This window comes from Paramisgurnus dabryanus, chromosome 3 (assembly GCF_030506205.2).
Source record: "Paramisgurnus dabryanus chromosome 3, PD_genome_1.1, whole genome shotgun sequence".
NCBI lineage: Eukaryota > Metazoa > Chordata > Actinopteri > Cypriniformes > Cobitidae > Paramisgurnus > Paramisgurnus dabryanus.
The window spans coordinates 7,016,029-7,038,308 of NC_133339.1; the positions used below are offsets into that span (position 1 = coordinate 7,016,029).

The window sequence follows — 22,280 nt, forward strand, 5'->3', positions numbered from 1 at the left end:
AATCAGAATTGTCGAATCTTTTCATAGTCGACCGATAGTCAAATCATCTATGTGTGTGTGTGCATGGGTTTCACAAGCAACACATGAACAACTTTCTGATAAAGTGACCAAAAACTGTCTTTCAAGTGATGAACGAAGACAAAACTGACGATGCATTTATATATTTTTAAGGTAAAATGTAAGGCAACGTTTGTTTAATTATTCCTCATAACATTTTAAAGCCACGATCTACAGAACATCACACAATTTTTTTTTTATATAACTAAACCTAAAAATATAACAAAGGTGATCCTGCCTTGGAAACCTCGGCTAATTCAGTGTTTTTATTTAAATTGGAGATTAAGCGCGTCAAAGCAGTCATGACCATAAAAACGACAAATGAGAAATGACAAATAATTTGTGATTGTTACTGCAAATTATAAAAACGTCTCGGTTACGGATGTAACCCTCGTTCCCTGAAGGAGGGAACGGAGACGTCACGTCGTGACCGACGAATTGGGAACTCGCTTAGAGAGACCAATCTGCTTCGTATACTACTAAAACGCCAATGAACTTGGCATTGAGATATTTGCATAATGCTGGCGCCGCCCCGCCAGGTGCCTTTATAAGCAGCAGGTGCAAATAGGGAAATTAGCTTCTTTTCGCTGAGAAAGCCGAGAGAAAGTGACCGGTCGATAAACAGCAGGGAGCAGCCCTGTGGCGACGGGACGTGACGTCTCCGTTCCCTCCTTCAGGGAACGAGGGTTACATCCGTAACCGAGACGTTCCCTTTCAGTCGGTCACTACGACGTCACGTCGTGACCGACGAATTGGGAATCCCTACCAAAACGCCACTGAGGGCTGACCTCTTCCAGTGTCTGCGTAAAGCCCTCCGGTTCCACTTAAGGAGGAGGAGGTAGGTTTTAAGGCAGAAGGCCGGGCACTAGATGTTCCTTTAACCCCACAGAAGTGCCAGCGACTGGGAAGCGCCCTACCTGAGCGGGATAGGAACGCTGCGGAAGCCACCACCCGTCTTAAGGGCTAATGGTGGGCGAAAGTCAACCGTAGTTGAGGAATAAAGACAGCTGTGGCTGTGTAAGCAAAGCAGTGCTCTGCTAAGGGAAACGTGGGCTGGTAGGATTAACCCCACGGAAAAATACTCACAAAGGAACCCGGTGGGACACAATGTGGAGCCCGAGCCAGACACGTAGGTTCGCGAGGATACAGCTAGTGAAAGGCTGACAGCCAATGCTCCGCAACAAAGGCTGCCAAGGCAGCGGAGGAAGAACAATTCAAACCATTACGCATTTTTGTTCTGAAGGCCTTCCATACTGACACAGTTATGAAGCATCAGTTGGAGGCTGCAAGCCGACCTGCGAGACTGCTCTCCGTGCTCCCCCTGGTGAGGAAAGAACACGAGAGGATACAGGCTCGATACGAACACTGTAAAATCTAATGAACGTATTAGGTGTCGCCCAACCAGCAGCTCTACAGATGTCTGTTAGCGAGGAACCACGAGCTAAAGCCCAAGATGAGGCAACACTCCGTGTGGAGTGCGCTCTCAATTTAAAGGGGCAAGGAATACCCTGAAGATTATAAGCCAGGGTGATAGTATCAACTATCCAATGAGACATCCTCTGCTTAGTGACAGCTTTCCCTTTCTGCTGGCCACCATAACAAACAAAGAGCTGGTCTGAGGTCCTGAGGCTTTGCGTGCGATCCACGTAGAGTCGCAGTGCGCGTACGGGGCACAACAAAGCCATGGTTGGGTCTGCGTCCTCCGGGGGCAGCGCTTGCAAGCTCACCACCTTATCTCTGAAGGGAGTGGTGGGAACTTTGGGCACGTAGCCTGGTCTGGGTCTCAGTGAGACAGCAGGACCAAACTAAAAGCACGAATCGTCAACAGAGAATGCATGTAAATCCCCTACTCTCTTCATGGAGGCCAATGCTATCAGGGTCAGAGTTTTCATTGATAAAAACATCAGACTCGTAGACTGCAAAGGCTCAAAAGGGGAGACCTGAAGGCTTCAGCACCATGGACAGGTCTCAGGAGGAAAGAGGGAGGGCGCGAGGGGTTTAGCCTGCGAGCGCCTCTTAAAATGTAATAATTAAATCATGCTGGCCAACTGATCTGCCGTTGATAAGAGAGTGATGAGCAGAAATAGCGGCGATATCAACTTTAATGGCGGAGGGACAGCCTACCATCTAACCTATGTTAAAGATAAAAAAGCACAATGTTAATGGGCATTCTCTGGGGTCCTCGCGTTGCGAAGAGCACCGGGTGACGAGAAAGGTTTCTTTAAGCGCGTAAGCCCGTCTTGTGGACGGTGCTCGAACCGCGTCGATGGTGTTAGATACCGCTTGCGATAAATCACCTAAACCTTGCGCGCGCTCAACGACCATACATGGAAATCCCACAGGTCGGGGCGCGGGTGCCATAATGTGCCCCTTCCTTGAGAAAGAAAGTCTTTCCTCAGGGGAAATCGTCAGGGAGGGGCTGTCGCGAGGAGCATTAACTCTGAAACCCAATTCCTGGAGTCCAGTACGGGGCGACTAATAAAAGGCTCTCCTCGTCCTGCCTGACTTTGCACAGAGTCTGCGCAATAAAGCTCACTGGAAGGAATGCGTATTAACGCAGCCCCCGCGGCCAGCTGTGTGCCAACGCATCCACGCCGAGGCTGCCCTCGGTTAGTGAATAAAATAGGCGACAGTGGGTATCGTCCGGCGACGCAAACAGATCTATCTACGCACAACCGAACTTCTTCCAAATTAGCTGGACCGTCTGGGGGTGGAGTCGCCATTCGCCGGGGGCGCAGCTCGGGAAGCGCGTCTGCCGCTGTATTGAGCGTACCCGGGATGTAAATGGCACGAAGGGACCTCAGATGCTTCTGACTCCAAAGGAGGAGATGACGAGAGAGATGCGACAGGTGACGAGAGCGCAAAACCGCCTTAACGGTAAATAACGCAACAGTCGCAATATTATTGGTGTCGGCTAATACATCCTTCCCTCGCATCTCCATAGCGGAGCGTACAAGTCCCAGATATACAGCGCACCGCTTGCGGCAGTTGGGGTGCTATGCACACCCCTGAGACTGCAAGCCCGTCATACGTGGCTGATCATCCCGTGCTGAGGGCATTGCAATATACAGAATGCCAGGAGACCCCTCAGGGGCATATCTTCTATCGGAAATGCCGGGTCTACCACGGGGAAAAATTTAAATGACACGCAGGTGCAATGTTTACACGGTGTATGTCGGTGTGCCACGCTCTCCTCGAGACTCGATCGTAAGCCAACGCTGAAGCGGTCTCATATGAAGCAGCTAGGGCGGCGTCACAGCCGCAGCATGCTGTCATATGTCCAGGAGCTTCTGAAATTGTTTCAGAGGGACCGCGTACTTCCCTCGAATTAAAGCGAGGCAAGTCAGAACTGACTGGTTGCGCGCTCTTGTAAAACACGCCAATTAGTCGATCGAGTCTTATTTCCATACTGAGAAAAAGGATCCTCTGCACAGGGCAAAGTTGCTCTTTCCCAGCCGACCTGAAGACTAAAACGAGCGAGATGCCGAAGCATTAACTCTCTGTGTTCGCGCACGTCTGCCAAGAACGGGCTATTATAAGTCGACGTAGCTAAAAGCAGAATGCGAACAACGCTCTCTCTCTGACATTTTAATGCCGTGACTATGGAGACACGGAGAGAGAGAGACAGCTCGAATGGTGCACTTAGTATTAATATGCCCACCCCACGACGCAGAGCGAAAAAACGGTCTAAAGCGAGGGGAGATGGACACATAAAGTACACGTCTTACAGGTCTAAGGCAGCAAACCGATCTGAATATTGAAATACGAGCCTCGGCGTTATCATCCAAAAAGAACACCTTCGTAGAGCCGGTGCGTAAATAAAATCGATCGTAACCCGCCGCGTATTTTGGGTACTATGAGATAAAGGCTGGAAAAACCCTATCATCATCATCTCGGTAAGAGGGACCGGCTCGAACATCCTTCGCCAACAGGATATCGATCTTTGCACGCAGTACATGTGCATCGGACGCTTTCACTACAGTGAAACGAAAGCCCGAATTTTGGGGTGTGCCGGATTCGTAACCGAGGCGGATCGTGCGTAAAACCCAACGAAACGGGCTGGGAACTGAAGCCAAGCACCCAGGCACCGTACGAGGAGAAATAACGACACTACCGAAGTACCCGCGGTGGGGCAGCGAAGCGAGACAGGTGGGACTGCCGGTGCGTCTGCTGTGACAGCATAAACATCTACAGTATGTGTGTGTGACACTGACCTGAGCCCGCTGAGGGTAACGGTCGTCTGGTCTCCTCTACGGAGAGCGCAGACTCCGATGAGGGTGCTGGTGGTCCGGTCTCCTCAGCGGAGAGCTCGGACTCCTCAGGTCACCCGCTGGCGATAGAGGAGAGGTAGGGGAGCTGGTGTGTACCCGCTCACGGCTCTCTCGATCCTCCGGAGACCTAGAGAGGGAAGAGGAATGCACTCTTATGTGTGGTTAAGTGGGTACCGGCCGAACAGCCGGTGGAACATATGCAAACCAAGGATTTTCCACCCGACCCTCTATCGGGGGAAGGAGCTCCATCTCCTGAAGAGTGATCCTCTGCCAATCCGGGTCGCCCTTCACTGGCCACTTAAACTCCCGAATTTCACGGGAAGCGGCTAAGCGGGCGGGGCGAGCTGCTGACGACCGGTTCCCCTGCGCTGCCGAGATGGGGTCCGAGGAGGGGAACGGAGGTGGTCGCCGCAGGACGCCGACGGCGAGAGGCAGACTGAGGAGCCGGCGTGGTGGACCAAGGGCAGCTCTCTTCCGCCGGGGCATCACCTAGTAGATCGCCTCAGTCTGCGCAGCGGAGCTGTACGACTCCCCTGGCTCGCCGAAGAGGCCGGTCTGTGAGACAGGAGCATTCAAGTTGTTCTCGTCTGCGTCCGTCATGTCAGCCAGACACAGCCAAAGGTGGCGATCTTGAACCACTGTGGTGGACATCGCACGACTGAGGGTCGCGGGCTCCCTCGTAAATCCTTGTGAGCCTGCAGCAACGTTATTGCGTGCAGGGCCGAAGCCGCCTCTCCGGCATGCCTGATGGGCAGCGTCCGTAACCGGACGACTGTCTACAAACACGGGAGGGAAGGGTTGGGTGGTCCCTCCAGGAACGCATCCCGCTCCACTGAAGAGGTCCCCGCCCTTAGCGGCTCCGTTGGTGAGGGAGGTGAGGGGTGAAGCTGAACGGCCGGACGGCCGCAAATCACGTCAGCTCTTCGTGCCGTCGGGAAAGAAAGGCACAGGAGGAGAGGACCGAGAGGCCCGAGCAGCTCCGAGTACCAATCATGTGGGCGGGACGGTTCGGGCGGAGAGGGGTTAACCTTTCCAACTCTACCGTCTCCGCCACTCGCGGGCACGGCCGCCATCTCCGGAACGACTCTGCCTCGGAGGAAAAATGGACACCCCTCTGATGCTGCAGAAGTGACGGGACCAGAAGGAGGTCCAATGGATTCGGCAGACATCGTAGAACACGACTCTGCAGTCTCCACCGGAGCCTCAACCGGCTGAGGATGAGAAGGCCGGTAGGTGGAGGACGCATCCTCCGTCCCACTCAGCGTAGTGACGCGAAGGGCGCCCTGCGAGCGCTTGACAGCCGCACCATGGCGGCGTCAGCACTGCAAAGGCGCGGACAGCGTTCCCGTAGAAACGACAGTCGTCTCCGCAATCCAAGAGGGTTATGCTCTCACAGAGAGAACAGAAACTCTCCACGAACGCAGCCCCGGAGTGCTCGATGCCTGAGCACGAAGACAGCGCTCGTGACCGTCACTGGAACCCTTATACCTCTCGCATCCAAGATCGCACGGGCGAAAAGCTATCCTGAAAAGGACGCTGATCTCCGCATATACGAGAGAGTGGCTGCCTTTAACAAGGCACAAAGCTCTCTCGTATCACTCTTTTAGGGAAATTCACTCAGATGCTTAGTTGATGAGCGCACAGGAAGGCAACGCACACACTAAACTCAAAACAATAAACAGATGTAGAGCCGTGGAATAAGCGAAGCGTCCGCTGTGATACTGCTAGTTCAACCAACTTCAGCAATCAAATCCCAACAGAGTAAAGTAGCTTCTCAGTAGCAGATAAAGCCGGCTTTCGAAGCGAAAAAGCTAATTTCCCTATTTGCACCTGCTGCTTATAAAGGCACCTGGCGGGGCGGCGCCAGCATTATGCAAATATCTCAATGCCAAGTTCATTGGCGTTTTAGTAGTATACGAAGCAGATTGGTCTCTCTAAGCGAGTTCCCAATTCGTCGGTCACGACGTGACGTCGTAGTGACCGACTGAAAGGGAACTAAGCTTTATATACAATTCATAAAAACACTGAAATTAATGATTTAATAGACACTACGCGTTATTATTTAACACAGAAATACCTGCTTGCTTTCACTTTGATTATCTCCATTCACTTTAGATACAGAAACAACTGATGATATTATTTATTAGGGGTGTAACGATTAATCGTGCAAATGCGCGTTTTCTCAATGAATGAATTTGAATAAATTACGGTGAACTCCCGGCACATCCGAACGCCAGGGGGCGCTCTCATGCAGAAACTCCCTTTGTGCCACACAAGAAGTATCATTGCAAACACTATTCCAGGAAATGTCTACACAGGAATATTTATACGCTGTTCTTCAAATTGTTTCAGGTATTTTCATGATAATAAAGAATATTTTGAATGATTTTGTTTATTGAGTGTTGCTTTTTTAAATGCACGTTATAAACGACTCCGACTCATAATGATTTTAGATTGATAAGGACTTCCTACTGACCAAATGCCGTAATACAGGCACAAGCTGTGCATAAAACAAAGAATCGCAGCCTTGCGATGCAGAATCGATTTCAGACAGGCATTTTTAATGAGGACCGCGATTGAATCGTTACATCCCTATTATTTATTTCAGGAATCTCTTTTCTATCATTTGAAAGTGAACACCAACCATAATATTAAATCACAAGAAAGACAGTCGTGTCAGGCATAAATATAGGTTCAGTGCAGATATTTTCCGTTTCATCACGGAAATTTAAAGAAACGGCTTACCTATTTTGTAGTTTAACTTTTGACAAGATAACCACTCTGTTTTAAATACATTTTAAAAACTTATACCCGTCGAAAACATACGTTTTTTAATGTTTAGTTTTATGAACTTCTAAATATGAGACGAAGAGCACCTAGCCCGTTCGGCTAAATTGCATGCGCAAGCATGGCCAGCAAGCAATAGTGCAAAATCTATACAACGAAAAGCAATCCAAAATGTACATACTTAAATTAGATCAGAATTTACGTTTATAATAAATACATTTTTTTATAAAATAAGGTCAGAAGTAACAAAGTGCAGAACAAATGTGCAAAATGCCTCAAGTGCACGAAAACAAAACACAAGCCAAATAGATAAATCAGATAACCCTGAGTGATTTATAAATAAAATAAAATAAAATAAAATGAAGAAATTATTAACAGAATGAAAGTATAGCCATAATTGCCATCTTTTTCTTTAAAATGTAGAAACAAAGAGGCAATGGTTTATTAACATAGGAACCTCTTATGGACGTGTAGCCCGGTCAGAGAGGTTGCTGGATTTATTAACGCATTTTAAAAATATTTATTGAAAGCTGCTACTTCACATATTATTTGCAGAATTATAATAATACGCTGTATATTAATATATTGTGAGAAAGCTGTTATATGTGAAATCAGAGTTGTGCACAGTGCACCCATATACGGCCAGGATCCTCATTTCATAACACATCTGCGACGATTCGACTGTGAGATTGGTAGTCGAATCAGGCTTCTCCTATCGATGCATCGAATCTTCGACTATTCGGGGTCACCCCTAGTATGAAGTATGACTAAGTTTGAAAAGAAAAGTTTGTCTAAGAAAATACATCTAAGACCAACTAATGAATTTACAAAAATCTCAGACATAAGTTGACTGCAGAGTCTGTTCTAATGGTACACTGCTGTCTTTAAGACAATGAAGTCATAGTTTGGAATGTAAATCACATACACATACTAATGCTGAAACAATCAGAAACAACCATAGGTAAAATATAATTTCATGTTTGCTTATTAGGCAATGATACATGTTAAAGGAATAGTCTACCCTTTGTTATTACCTCAACTTAGACGAATTAATACATATCTATCTTTTTTCAATGCGTGCTCTGTACAGCGTGTTATGAATGTGTTAGCATTTAGCCTAGCCCCATTCATTCCTATGGTACCAAACAGGGAAGCCACCAAACACTTCCGTGTTTTTCCTATTTAAAGACTGTTACATGAGGAGTTATACCAGTAAGTATGGTGCCACAAAATAAAACTTTTTTTTGTACCATAGGAATGAATGGGCCTAGGCTAAATGCTAACACATTCATAACGCGCTGTACAGTGCACGCATTGAAAAAAGATAGGTATGTATTAATTCGTCTAGGTTGAGGTAATAACATAGTTTAATATGGCAAAAGAGTAGATTATTCCTTTAACCTAAGTTGATCCTAACCCAACAGGCTGACCAGGGCCTGCTCCGCTTCACAAAACCCCTGCCGTTGATCATTTGGGACCCTTACCACGTGATAACTACCAAACCACACACGCACGCACGCGCACACACACCTACATAACCCCTGGAGTCTGTGCTGTTTGTCGTAAAGCTATAGCCGGTGATTCAGGGCCTGTTTACACGAGAACGCTCAAGGGTGAAAACGTAAAAATATTTTATCGGATGTGCCTTTCGTTTACACAGCGACAGCGTTTTGGGGGCTTAAAAACGCAAAAAAGTGAAACCACCCTTCAGAGTGGAAATCTTAAAAACAATCTACCATCGCGTTCTCGTCTAAAGAGTAAAAACTAGGGATGCACCGATAGGATTTTTTTGGGCCGATACCGATTTAAACAGTAAACTTCTGGCCGATACCGATGCCGATACCGATATTTAACACTACAGTTGGGCTATTAGCTAGTTCATTTCTGCATCAAATTATTTTTACTGAACATGGATTGGATCTAATTAACATTCAACTGACCAACATCAGGGCTCGCAAAATTTTTAAATCCCTGGTAGCCCTTCGGGCAGGCACTCTTTCATTTTTGGTAGCCCGAAATGAATACAAGTAGCCCGAATAAAAAATACACTGTTTAATGTAGAATATTGATAAATCCTGGATTTCCATGTAAGCCAACTATTTCTGCCCATCCCCAGCTAACATTTTGGTTCCCAAAACGTTCCCCTAACATTAGTTTTTGGTTTCTAGAATGTTAATAGCAAGGAAAGTTTTCTTAAAGAAAATAAACATTCCCCTAATGTTATTTTTAGGTTATTTTAACGTTCCCCTAACGTTAGAATAATTGAATTGTTATATTACTGAAATATTATATGAATGTATTATAACACAGGTTATTTTTAATATAATTTAATATAATAAAATCACACATTGTATTTAGATAACATAGTATTTTATCAAATATATAAACAACCAGTGACTTTAACACAATGTAGAAGACTTAAAACAGATATTTATTAAAAAGGAATAAACATTTAATTCCCTATAGGTTAACAGATCTTACCATAGCTGTAGATTTAACAGATTTTACCATAGCTGTTTATTTAATGTTAGACTCTGAGGTAAAACGAAATGACAAATAAACATTCTATTCGCTTTAGGTAAAATATCTTACCACTGCTGTTTAGTCACCATCAAAAGCTTCTAACATTATATTCTCTTAATAGCGTAGACGTGTCAAATCGATCGGAAATCCCTTAAATATATTTTCCTTCTCACATATTTAAGTTACTAACTGAAGAAAGAAAAAAGAAATGCTAAAACAATGTTAGTCTATGAGGTAAAAATTAAATAACGTTATTTTTTTTAAATGACTTGAGTTCGCGGTGCTCTGAGCACAAGAGCAAGCAGGTGCTCGTGAAGAGCGAAGGCGGGAGAAGCGCGTGCAGAAGGTCGCGCGCATTTCAGACATGCACATTAAAGGATGGGTTTATTTATGCTTTCACTTCATTTCCTCACAGTTTCACTTGTTACGTGAAGATAATGACTGACAAGAGGACGCCGAAATACATACAATATAATTACCTAACTAAATCTGAGACAAAGCAAAAACATTAAAATATTATTTCCTCCCCAAGATAGCCCGACGGGCAGGGCGGAGATACATTTTGGTAGCCCGACAGAAATTAACAATAGCCCCGGGACGTCGGGCTAGCGATTTTGCGAGCCCTGAACATAATAAGAGAGGCACAAATTAAGCTAAAACAAATATAATAAGACAGCATGACAACCTTCAAAGGTGGTTTGTGCTATTCAGCATTTATTTTATTAACAACATCAACTCATTTTTTACATATAATGGATTTCTTTATGCAGTTAATTAATAAACAATCGGTATCGGCTTTCTCGTGCTACTGCCGATATGCCAATGGTTTCAAATTCATAAAAAATCGGCCGATAAATATCAGTGGCCGATACATCGGTGCATCACTAGTAAAAACGCAAAAGTCTGCTCACGGTGGCTCTCGTCGCGTACGCATTTACGTCACAGGCATGCGCCAGTTCAGGAAATAACAACAAACATGTCAGATTATTTCCATACGTCGGACCTTCAAGTTGCCATATCAGCTCTGATAAATATACAAGTCTTTCCAGCAGTTGTACGAATTATTCACAGCAAGTATTACTGATCAGAGAAGGCGCATTAATTACCTCAATGAAACTGTTGATGCGCCAATTCGTCGAAGGCAAACCAGACGGCTTTGGACGAGACCTGGGAGAACCAGGAAGAAGGTTGTACGCAGGCTCACGGACTTGGTGTTGTTGTGTGTCAGTGCTTCACATTGCCACCTAGCCGCCTGGAGTGCATACTACATCGAATATCACACACTTTTGCGTCACCATATACACGCAGATTTCCCCCTCAAAATGCTTGTATAAACGCGGAATAAAAAGTGATAACGCAACGCCACTTTTGCCGTTTCTTTTCAGATCGTTTCCATGTAAACGTAGCCTCATCTTAAACCTAATCCGATATCAAGATGTACAAATAGTATATTTTTATTTTATTTAGTAAAAATTAAGGTTTACATAACCAATTTAATGTTAGTACATGATTTAATGTTATGCAGAGGCACATCCTACACTGTAAAAAAAAACTTTGCTGCCTTAAAATGTTTTGTTAAATCAACTCAGATTTACAAGTCATGTAAACAGAGATGAGTTGTCACAACTTATAAAATATAGTTCAGAAAATTCAACTTAATTTTATAAGTTATAACAACTCACCTGTAGTTATAACAACTCATCTCTAGTCAAGATAAATAATAGTAAGTTAAAATGACTTGTAAATCCGAGGGTAGCACTTTATTTTACAGTACGTGTACTTACAGTGTACATATATGGTAAATAAGTTGTACCTACCGACAAATGTGTGGTACTTACTTTTAGGTATCTACAAGGTAATTAGTTGGTATCATTACTGTACTTACCAGTAGTACATACTTGGTAGTTAAAATGTAACTCTAGATAAGTACTGGGTAATAACATATACATACGTATAGTGTAGGTATACTGTAACTAACTAGAAACACTACTCTACTTACAAATGAATGTACAATATAAGTATTTAGTATTTACATGCAAGTTAGGGTAAATGACAGGTATTTATAGTGTACATATATGATAACTAATATCAAACACTACTGTACTTACAAATTGTATATACATGATAAGTGTGTGGTACCTGTAGGTCATAAATTAATGACCGGCACATATGGTGTATGTATACTGTAACTAACAAGAAACAATACTGTACTTACAAATAGTATATACATGATAAGTGTGTTGCACCTGTAGGCCAGTGTAAGTTAATGAAAGGCATATATGGTGTATGTATGTATACTGTAACTAACTAGAAACACTACTGTACTTACAAATTGTATATACATGATAAGTGTGTTGTACCTGCAGGTAAATGTAAGTTATACTTATACCATACCTATATGATAAGAACAAACATTACTGATGTGCCATTTTGGTACTCAGTATATTTGTCCTTTAAACCAAGCATTAAATAACCGTATGCATTAACTACTGGGTACATTCACTAGTACATTGGTAACTACATGGAAACAGGACTGTAAAATAAAGTGTTGCTTTTTACACAGTTATTATATAGGACCTACCACCTAAGATATAGCATCATATACATGTCACTGTAAAGCAAACCCAACCATTGACTATCATACGTATTAACTACTGGGTACATTCACTAGTACGTCCATGGTAACTACATGGAAACAGGACTGTAAAATAAAGTGTTGCTTTTTACACAGTTATTATATAGGATGTACCACCTAAGATATAGCATCATATACATGTCACTGTGAAGCAAACCCAACTAGGGATGGGCATAATTAATCGACGATCGATAATTGATTGTTAAGAATTTCGTCGATCACGTTAATTTGTTATCAATTAATTGAATGCATTTTTTTTATCTAACTCCTGTTTCACAAATACTGCGTATGCAGTGCGTTTGCTTATGTGTGCGGCGAATCCGTCAAGCACCCGTTGCAGTGCGCTGCTGACCGCTTATTCTGCATATAAAACTCTCATGTGATTGACACTTTCTGTGAACACTTTTCCGCATAAACAATAGAACAAAGCATCATTTTTTTTCACAAAACAATATATTTTAGATATTATTTGACAGACTAGTAAATGTGGATTAAGGATGTTTAAAATCTCTAGCCTGGTGGTCAGGATCTGAATGGATCAAATCAGCAGTTTTGCAATGCTTTATTTATCTCCACATATATCATAAATAAAAATAAGCAGAGTAACTTTGCAAGTCTACCCTTCCACATTATATATTTCCTATGTATATGATTTCCAAATAATAAACGAGAGTATTCAACGACAAAAAGCATCTCATATGGAATTAAATCCTCACAATATTATTATTTCTCAAAACTTTATGACAAAAATAAGCAACTGTATGAATTCAAAGACGCACACATTACTCCGCATATATTTGAATATTATACAAAAGTATTCATATAATGGCACGTTTCATATGGCAAATAAATATCCTCACATTAACATAACAGCATAATGAAATGAATAAACAGACAATGAAACAGGATTGAAATATAAATTGTATTATTATTACCGGAAAAAAAGCAATATTGCTAAAATAATCTCTGAGGTAAATGCGTCAAAAACGCTGTTACCCGCACAAAAAGTCTAAATGAGCAATTAAAGTGAAAAAAGCATTATTAGGCCATGTCTCAAAACTTTATATGACAAAATATATTTAAAAGAAATGTATACTTACAGTTAATCAAAGATGCACACATTATTCCATATTACTCCCGTTTATGAGCACGTTTGTCTCTGGCCTCGCTCTGTTATGTAATAGATTGACAGGTACGCATCTCCGTCTTTCAAACATATATAATTTTGTAATTACTACCTTAGGAAAATTAGCCATGATTTTATCATTGTGAAAATGTTTTTTTTTTTTTTTGCAGATTAGAACGATTTGTATTTCCGCAATTTTACAACAAATACCATGGTTATGGTATACTGTGGAGTTGGAGACCATAGTAAATTTGTGTCTACTGTTGTTTTACAACAAATAAAAACTAAAAGACTATGAACAATGGTGAATGGGGCTCACAAAACGCACGCTGTTTCACACATACTCTGTATGCGGAATAAGCCAAGTTAGCGCTGAGGTACCTGTGCATCCCGGTCAGTCTCCTCGGAGCGGGTGTTTTCGGCGGCGGCTGGACTGACGGTCACCATGGGTTGCGGTCGCGTCTGATCCCAAAACATGCTTTTATTTCTCAAAAAAAAATCAGTAGACTGGTGCAGAAGTTTTATGCCAGTTACTTAAGTTAGTTATTTTTCACGAGGCTTTAAGTAGCCTAATTTGTTATACCCTAATGTTAGGAAGGCTAATATCTTGCACTTTCTTCTGGCTTGAATAATTTTGAGTTACATATTGACAAAACCTTTCAGATCTAAGTATTATGTGTTTTGTTTTGTTTTGTTTTGTTTAATTTAATGTTAAACATGAATCTGTTTTTTTTATTTATTTTGGAACTAATGAGGTCTCTGTTTAAGAACGCTGGCTCGCAGCTGCAGGTTCCGCTGCTTTAGAGCACCGCACATGCACGCACATATATGTTTGAAACATAGTTTAACTGTCTGCCACAAGTTGATCTTGTAATAAAGGTCTCATCGAGGAAAAACACGCTGTATATTTGTATTCATTGCATTTTTTAAGTATAAAAGTTAAATAACAAATTTTATTATAAAAATATTAATGATTAATCGATAGTCGATCGTTAATTCTCCCGACGATCGACAAAGAAAACTTCATCGAATGCCCATCCCTAAACCCAACCATTGACTATCAAACGCATTAACTACTGGGTACATTCACTAGTACGTCCATGGTAACTACATGGAAACAGGACTGTAAAATAAAGTGTTGCTTTTTACACAGTTATTATATAGGACGTACCACCTAAGATATAGCATCATATACATGTCACTGTGAAGCAAGCCCAACCATTGACTATCATACGTATTAACTACTGGGTACATTCACTAGTACGTCCATGGTAACTACATGGAAACAGGACTGTAAAATAAAGTGTTGCTTTTTACACAGTTATTATATAGGACGTACCACCTAAGATATAGCATCATATACATGTCACTGTGAAGCAAACCCAACCATTGACTATCAAACGCATTAACTACTGGGTACATTCACTAGTACGTCCATGGTAACTACATGGAAACAGGACTGTAAAATAAAGTGTTGCTTTTTACACAGTTATTATAAAGGACCTACCACCTAAGATATAGCATCATATACATGTCACTGTGAAGCAAACCCAACCATTGACTATCATACGTATTAACTACTGGGTACATTCACTAGTACATCCATGGTAACTACATGGAAACAGGACTGTAAAATAAAGTGTTGCTTTTTACACAGTTATTATATAGGACGTACCACCTAAGATATAGCATCATATACATGTCACTGTGAAGCAAACCCAACCATTGACTATCATACGTATTAACTACTGGGTACATTCACTAGTACGTCCATGGTAACTACATGGAAACAGGACTGTAAAATAAAGTGTTGCTTTTTACACAGTTATTATATAGGACGTACCACCTAAGATATAGCATCATATACATGTCACTGTGAAGCAAACCCAACCATTGACTATCAAACGCATTAACTACTGGGTACATTCACTAGTACGTCCATGGTAACTACATGGAAACAGGACTGTAAAATAAAGTGTTGCTTTTTACACAGTTATTATATAGGACCTACCACCTAAGATATAGCATCAACCATTGTACAGTAGGTTTCTAGTTAGTTACAGTATACATACATACACCATATATCCATTTCATTAACTTACACTGGCCTACAGGTACAACACACTTATCATGTATATACTATTTGTAAGTACAGTAGTGTTTCTTGTTAGTTACAGTATACATACACCATATGTGCCGGTCATTTATTTATGACCTACAGGTACCATACACTTATCATGTATATACAATTTGTAAGTACAGTAGTGTTTGATATTAGTTATCATATATGTACACTATAAATACCTGTCATTTACCCTAACTTGCATGTAAATACTAAATACTTATATTGTACATTCATTTGTAAGTACAGTAGTGTTTCTAGTTAGTTACAGTATACCTACACTATACGTATGTATATGTTATTACCCAGTACTTATCTCGAGTTACATTTTAACTACCAAGTATGTACTACTGGTAAGTACAGTAATGATACCAATTACTTACCATGTAGATACCTAAAAGTAAGTACCACACATTTGTCGGTAAGTACAACTTATTTACCATATATGTACACTGTAAGTACACGTACTGTAAAATAAAGTGCTACCTAATAGGTGCTAACATTTTGTTGTTCCTTAAAGGGATAACAGATGGGTTTAAGGAAACAGTAATTAAAAACAAACCAGAAGGTGAGAAAAATGTCTTATAACTTTTAAGTTTCTTTAAAACCGCAGATATGAGGTAACATGTTTTAATCATGATCTGTGTAATGAAACCTAAAATCTAAAAAACTTTTACTTTTTGTCAAAGGTTTTCAGAAACAGCCAGAGACAGGAGCGCACACACACACACACACACACACACACACACACACACACACACACACACACACACACACACACACACACACACATACACATTCTGGTTTCCATGTTTTGTGGGGACATTCCATAGACGCAATGCATTTTATACCATACAAACTGTATATTCTATTCCCCTTACCTACCCCATTCCCTAACCCCAACCATCACAGAAACCCTTCTGCTACTTCACATTTTCAAGAAACATAACTTTTTTTGATTTATAAGCTTGTTTCCTCATGGGGACATCAAAATGTCCCCACAAGGTCACAAAAATACTGGTATTCCTATCTTTGTGGGGACAATTGGTCCCCACAACGTGATAATTACCAGGTACACACACACACACACACACATAGATACAGAGACAAGCGCACGCACACACATACACAATCGCACGCACACACAGACACAATCGCACGCACACATAACCTAAACACATGTCTGATTAGAAACTAAAATAACTATTAAAGTTTTATTCGTGACGCAGCGCTGTTCACGTGACATCAGATATAAGTTTACCCAGACACATCTAAAATGTTTTATTCTTGATTGTCTATAAAGAATCTTTTGATGTTACAATGCAAGAGTTTAGATCCAGCAGTCGGAATACGGAGCGGTTCATGCGCTATTAGATATAAGTTTACTCAGACACGTCTAAATGTTTAATTCTTGACTGTCTATACGTAAGAAACTTTTGTTGTTACAAACAAAAGTTTAGATCCTGCAGTATTTGTCATAAAATACACGCTGGGGCGCTTCACCTTAAAAACATGACATGTTTTAATCAGAGACATAACCTAAATCTAAAATGCGGACAGAATTACATTGATCGTAAATACACATATTCACACTTGGAGGTTAGGAGCCACAATGAATACAAACCAGAAGATGAGATAAAAGTGTTTCTTTTAAAAGTTTATTTTTAAAACCACAGATATGATCCGCGTATGTTCTCCACCACCTTTGGTGAGCGAGTTTAATGGGGCGAACATAGAGAACGGACGGTGCACGAAAAGATTAAACTTTTTAGTTTAAAATAAATAGACTTTAGTCTAAAGAAAGTATTGGCGGCGCCGGAATTGTGGCAAAGGTTATTGCTTAACCTATACACGTACTGAATATTTCATTAAATACATGTGTGATGTTACAAGCAAAAGTTTTGATCAGAGACACTGTATAAGAAATCCCTAAATCGAAGAACCTTTATTTTTGTCAAAGCGGACTGTATTACGTTTTACCACCACGGTTTTAGAAGTCTTTAACTTACTAGTTTACAATCCACCCCCACTGTGAGATGCGCTGGGGGCATGGATGGTTGAATTCTCATACACACACAGACACACACACACGCTGTCATAAGAGCAGCATCTGAAAGTTTGTGTCTGATCAGAAACTGTAGCCTATAGATCAATAGATAATATCAGATTTAGGTTTAACCATATACATCTAAAATATTTGATTCTTGATTGTTGACTATAAAGAAGCTTTTGATGTTACTGTAGCAGGATTAGGTGAGCTGTGATTGACAGCTGATATAACCTATCAGGAAGGGGCAGTCCCTTTTTAAGCGCTGATTGGCTGCTCCCCCATATGCGTCATGTCCTGTTTTTCCCCTGGGTGTTTGTAACCGATAGCGACAGGTGAGCTTTGTTAATGTGCTGCTGTTCATAGTTTTAATCTGTGTATGTTATTTAAACTAGTTGTGTTGGTTTTAGTGTGTCGTTTGTCCAGCGTGCTGGTGCCTTTTTATGGGTAGTGGTACATGACTGTGTATCCTCAGTTGGCTGTTGGTTGATCTGCAGTGGGTTAACCTATGCCGTAAAACTGTTATTTGTCTGGGGTGAAACCACTATTCGGTAAGTGTCCTGCATGAAGTCAATGTTTGTGTATGATGTTGTGATTAGTTTTTAATATCATATTTGTTTACTTTAGGGTTCTCCCTTTTGTTCTACGTCCTGTTCCTCTTGAGTGTTTGATTTTTGCGCTGCTGAGTAGCATCGCTGTAACACCGACCTTATCCTCCCCGCTGTATGCTGGACTGTACACTGTCTGGTTTCTAAGTTCAGGGTTGATTTTAAGATCCGAGTAAAGGATTGTCCGGTGCATTTGGAGTTGGCAAATGGACTGTGGCGTTCGCGCAGTGTAGCTTCCCTTGCCGTTTACCCCTTTTGTTTCTTTTCTTTAATATTTGTATATTGTTTATACTTTCAGGAGCTGAGGTTCCCACGGGTGAATGGATCTTGTGGTGGTAGTGGTAACGCTTCAACGTTTACCGTGTTACACATTTTTTTTGAAGTGTATAAGTGTGTGCTTTGAGTTCACGGTGTGGTGTGAAAGTGTGCTTGTGGATAACTTGCGCCAGTGATCACTCCGGTGGGTAGCCTCAGCCCTGTAGGTTGGTACTGTGTTTATTTGTTTGTGAATTTGATTTTGTTGCCGGTCATTGCATTTAGCAGTGAGGGCATTTTATATAATGTTGTATGTGTTGTTGTTTTTGTATAATTCTGTTTTGTGATTAATGTGATATGTAATGTTTTGTGTCTTTTAAAGTGTGAGAGCTGGAGACCTGTTTTGAGCAACATCATGTCTGTTTAAACCATCTTTTACCTGATTAAAGTAAATCATGAATATTGTACAATAAATGTATATTTTTGTATTATTCCCACGTCTCCTGCTCCCTTTTACTGAGGAATGAACTTGTGTGCCTTACCGCCTTTTGGGTGTAAGGATAATTTCCCCGGGTGTAAGTCCCGGGGTGGCGTAGTCGGAGTTTTATGCAAAAGTATTTGTATTTTTCGCAAAGTTATTCCACAACCCCCTCGTCATGCCACATTACAAAACAAAGATTCAACAATATTTGCCATAAATATGCGTGTCCGCTTCACCTAAAATCTAAAATATTACTTTATTTTTGTCAGAGCAGGCAAAAGTAGATTTGTTGTATAATATACACATATTCACAGATGGGTTAAAGGATACATGAATTAAAAACAAACCCAGAAGATGGGATGAAAACGTCTTAAAACATTTAAAAGTTTCTTAACGTCAGATGTAAGTGCGCATCAGCGTAAGTTCTCTGTCACCGTCGGTGCGCGCATTCACATGTTTTAATCAGAGATTTGGTTCAAGAAATCCCTAAATCTAAAATAATCATTTTACTTTTTGTCAAAGGGGGCAGAATTACATTTTGTTTTACCACTACGGTTTTAAAACATACACGCAGGGGGCTGCGGGTTTGAGAACGGAGGGGAAGAGCACACAGGAGGAGAAGCTCCGGTCGTAAATACCAGAAAAGTGAAACCCAAAACAACAAACATTTTTCCACATCAATAAATATGACAAACATTGGCATTACAGGAAAAAACAACGCGCTGATTGACACGTCGTAAAACACGCTCAGCTTCGGACAGACGCCTAAAAAAAGCCATAAAAACGTCACCCAAAACTGGACAGCATGTACAGATTTTGATTGATCGTTCCACTACCTGTCAAGACACACTTGACAGGGGGTAATAAATCATATTTTGACAGATGCTCCCGGATAATAACTACTACTTGTAGGTCTTGCCTTATGGCTGCCCCACGTAATACATCATTGTCTTTGTGTTTTATTATGGGAAACACTTAAAGGCGCTCAAAGCGAATCTGTGTGATGTCAAGTTTTGTTATAGCTAACTCCGCCCCCCTCCCTTCCGTGCTTTCATGAACGCGTCCAACCCCCACCCTCAAATCCTTCTTGTCGTTTATTGGCTGGAACACTTTGTTATGGTTTCTGTTTGTAGGTTTGGCCACTTTGTTTTTATTGCAGTTTGTGGAGTCTGGGCTGTCTACAGAGATCGCGGTTTTTTACAGTTTGATCAGCGGACAGGCAGCAAGCAGACAGTGAGGAGATGTTTGCTGTATGTAACAAAAAATGTTTTATCTTCTAAAACGCGTGAATCCGCTTAGAGCACCTTTAAGGTAAAACTTGCTGGGCTCGTCTTCTTGTCTATACATAGTAGCCTATTCTCTATGAGGTATGTAATATTGCAGTCTTAATGTATTAAGTCACATTCAACGGTATACAGTAATGTTTTGATGCACTTGCCGCCTCACATGAGCTCTAAAGACGAACATGACCCGAAACGATCTCCACCATCCGTTGGTCAAAAACATTTCATCTCCCTTTCAGTATGTTTTACATAAAAAATGTTATGAACATAATGACGCCTGTCTGGTCGTCACCCATTCTCACCAAATGCGTACAAATACACGCAGTGTGATTATCGTGCACTAGATACGCCAAATTCCAATTTTGCATGCATATGATACACCAGTCCTTCCCGTTCACTTATATGGTGCATTTTTTCATGTTGTTTTATTTATTGGTTTCTCATTTGTTTTCTGTTTTTTAAACCATTTGTGTGTGTGTGTGTGTGTGTGTGTGTGTGTGTGTGTGTGCGTCATCATAAGACAAAATAAACAACATAACCAGAATCAGTGTGTGTGTACTTACTTGATGTAATAATCTCAGTCTCCATCATGTGATGTCCCAGTTTGACTCTACAGTGATATTTACTGTCTCTGTTATATACAGTGATCATGTGTTTCACTCTGAATCCATCTGTCTCTCTCTGTCTCTCTGTATTTTCAGATGTCAAAGTGACTCCTTCACTGTCCAGCCACACAAGTTCAGGTTCAGGGTACCAACCTTTAGTTTCACACTGAAGATGAAGTCCACCAGAAACATCAAATCCATCTACAGTGATGAGTGGAGGACTTCCTACAACTACACACAACAAAAACATGAAAAACATTCATTTGGTAATTATGTTTTGTCTATAAATCTGATTATCTTCTGGCTTATTGTGATTATGACAACATAGAAGCACTAAACGCTGAACATTACTTAATAAAAAATAAAACTTGTTTAATGTTAGTTTTCAGTGGTTTGCTCACCTTCAACTCTGAGATTAACAGTGATGTCATCATACCAGGTTTTGGACTGAATAAAACACTTATAAAGTCCTTCATCAGAGATCTGAACTCTTGAGAGTTTAAGTGATGTGTTTCCTGTCTGTAGTTCATCTTTAAACACTTCAGTTCTTCCTCTGTACGACTGAAGCTGTTTTGTGTTTTTATCTTCATGATCTTCATAGAGATGAACTACTGAGTCTTTGAGATCAACTCTAAACCACTCGACTCTCATGTTTACAGCACTGATGTTGGGTTTGAGAGAACAGGGCAGAATCACATCTTCACCAGATACAGCGAGGAGAGGAGCTACAGGTCCAACAACATCAAACTGATCTGTTATCAGAGACAGAAAACACATCTGATCTGCTGTTTTCGGTGATTTCATCATGTTAAAAATTTCCCTAAAGAACCAATTCATGCTAATAAATTAATAGCACTGTCTATAACACTGACCATTATAACAATAATGATCATTGTAAACATTTAGCGATATCTGCACTTCAGTCGTTTCCATCTTGAGAATCATACCAGCAACTTTGGGGTGACAAGCCCGATCAGAGGTTACGCGGACGTAGGGGTGAACTGGTCATCTGGAGCCCTGGGAGTTTTCCCAGTGGGCCGCTTGGTACTATGGGCCGGTTCGCTGTTATGCACATAAGTTATCCGCCATGAAAAACTTCCAGCCAATCTAATTACATGGCCAAGCAAGAATTTTAACCAATCAAATGAAAGAAGTCAGTATTTTTTAAGACGAACGCGAATTCCAGCCAATCACATTACAGAGCTAAGCAGAATGCCAACCAATAAAATGAAAGAAGGCGTGAGTTTCTGTTCACTAACACTGCGTCCAAAAGCTCTAATATGCTCCCCTCTTAGGCAGCATTCCATGGCAGGAAGACATCAAGGTACATCATGTTTGCTTTAGTTCCTGACTCCTGAGATACCTTCATCTTGGATTAAATGAAAATTCAAAACAGGATCTAGTAGTCTAGAGTTTTTTCTTCAAAATGATGTGAAAATCATTCTGCCTACTCATTCACATTAAGCAAGATATTGATTTA

The 22,280-nt window shown here is 41.2% G+C and overlaps 1 protein-coding gene across 3 annotated transcripts in view; it reads right to left on the reverse strand.

The window, feature by feature from the left end:
* The window catches only part of LOC135734242 (butyrophilin subfamily 1 member A1-like), a 131,340-nt gene that overhangs the window by 99,281 nt on the left and 9,779 nt on the right, over window positions 1–22,280 (reverse strand). For 2 of the 3 annotated variants that reach the window (XM_073813790.1, XM_073813791.1), the window contains exons 3-4: window positions 21,202–21,552; window positions 20,759–21,031 (exon numbers count right to left, since the gene is read on the reverse strand). In XM_073813790.1, the coding sequence (XP_073669891.1) occupies window positions 20,759–21,031; window positions 21,202–21,552 (624 nt within the window). The remainder of the gene's footprint in view (window positions 1–20,758; window positions 21,032–21,201; window positions 21,553–22,280) is intronic. The other variant, XM_073813792.1, reaches the window with a different exon arrangement.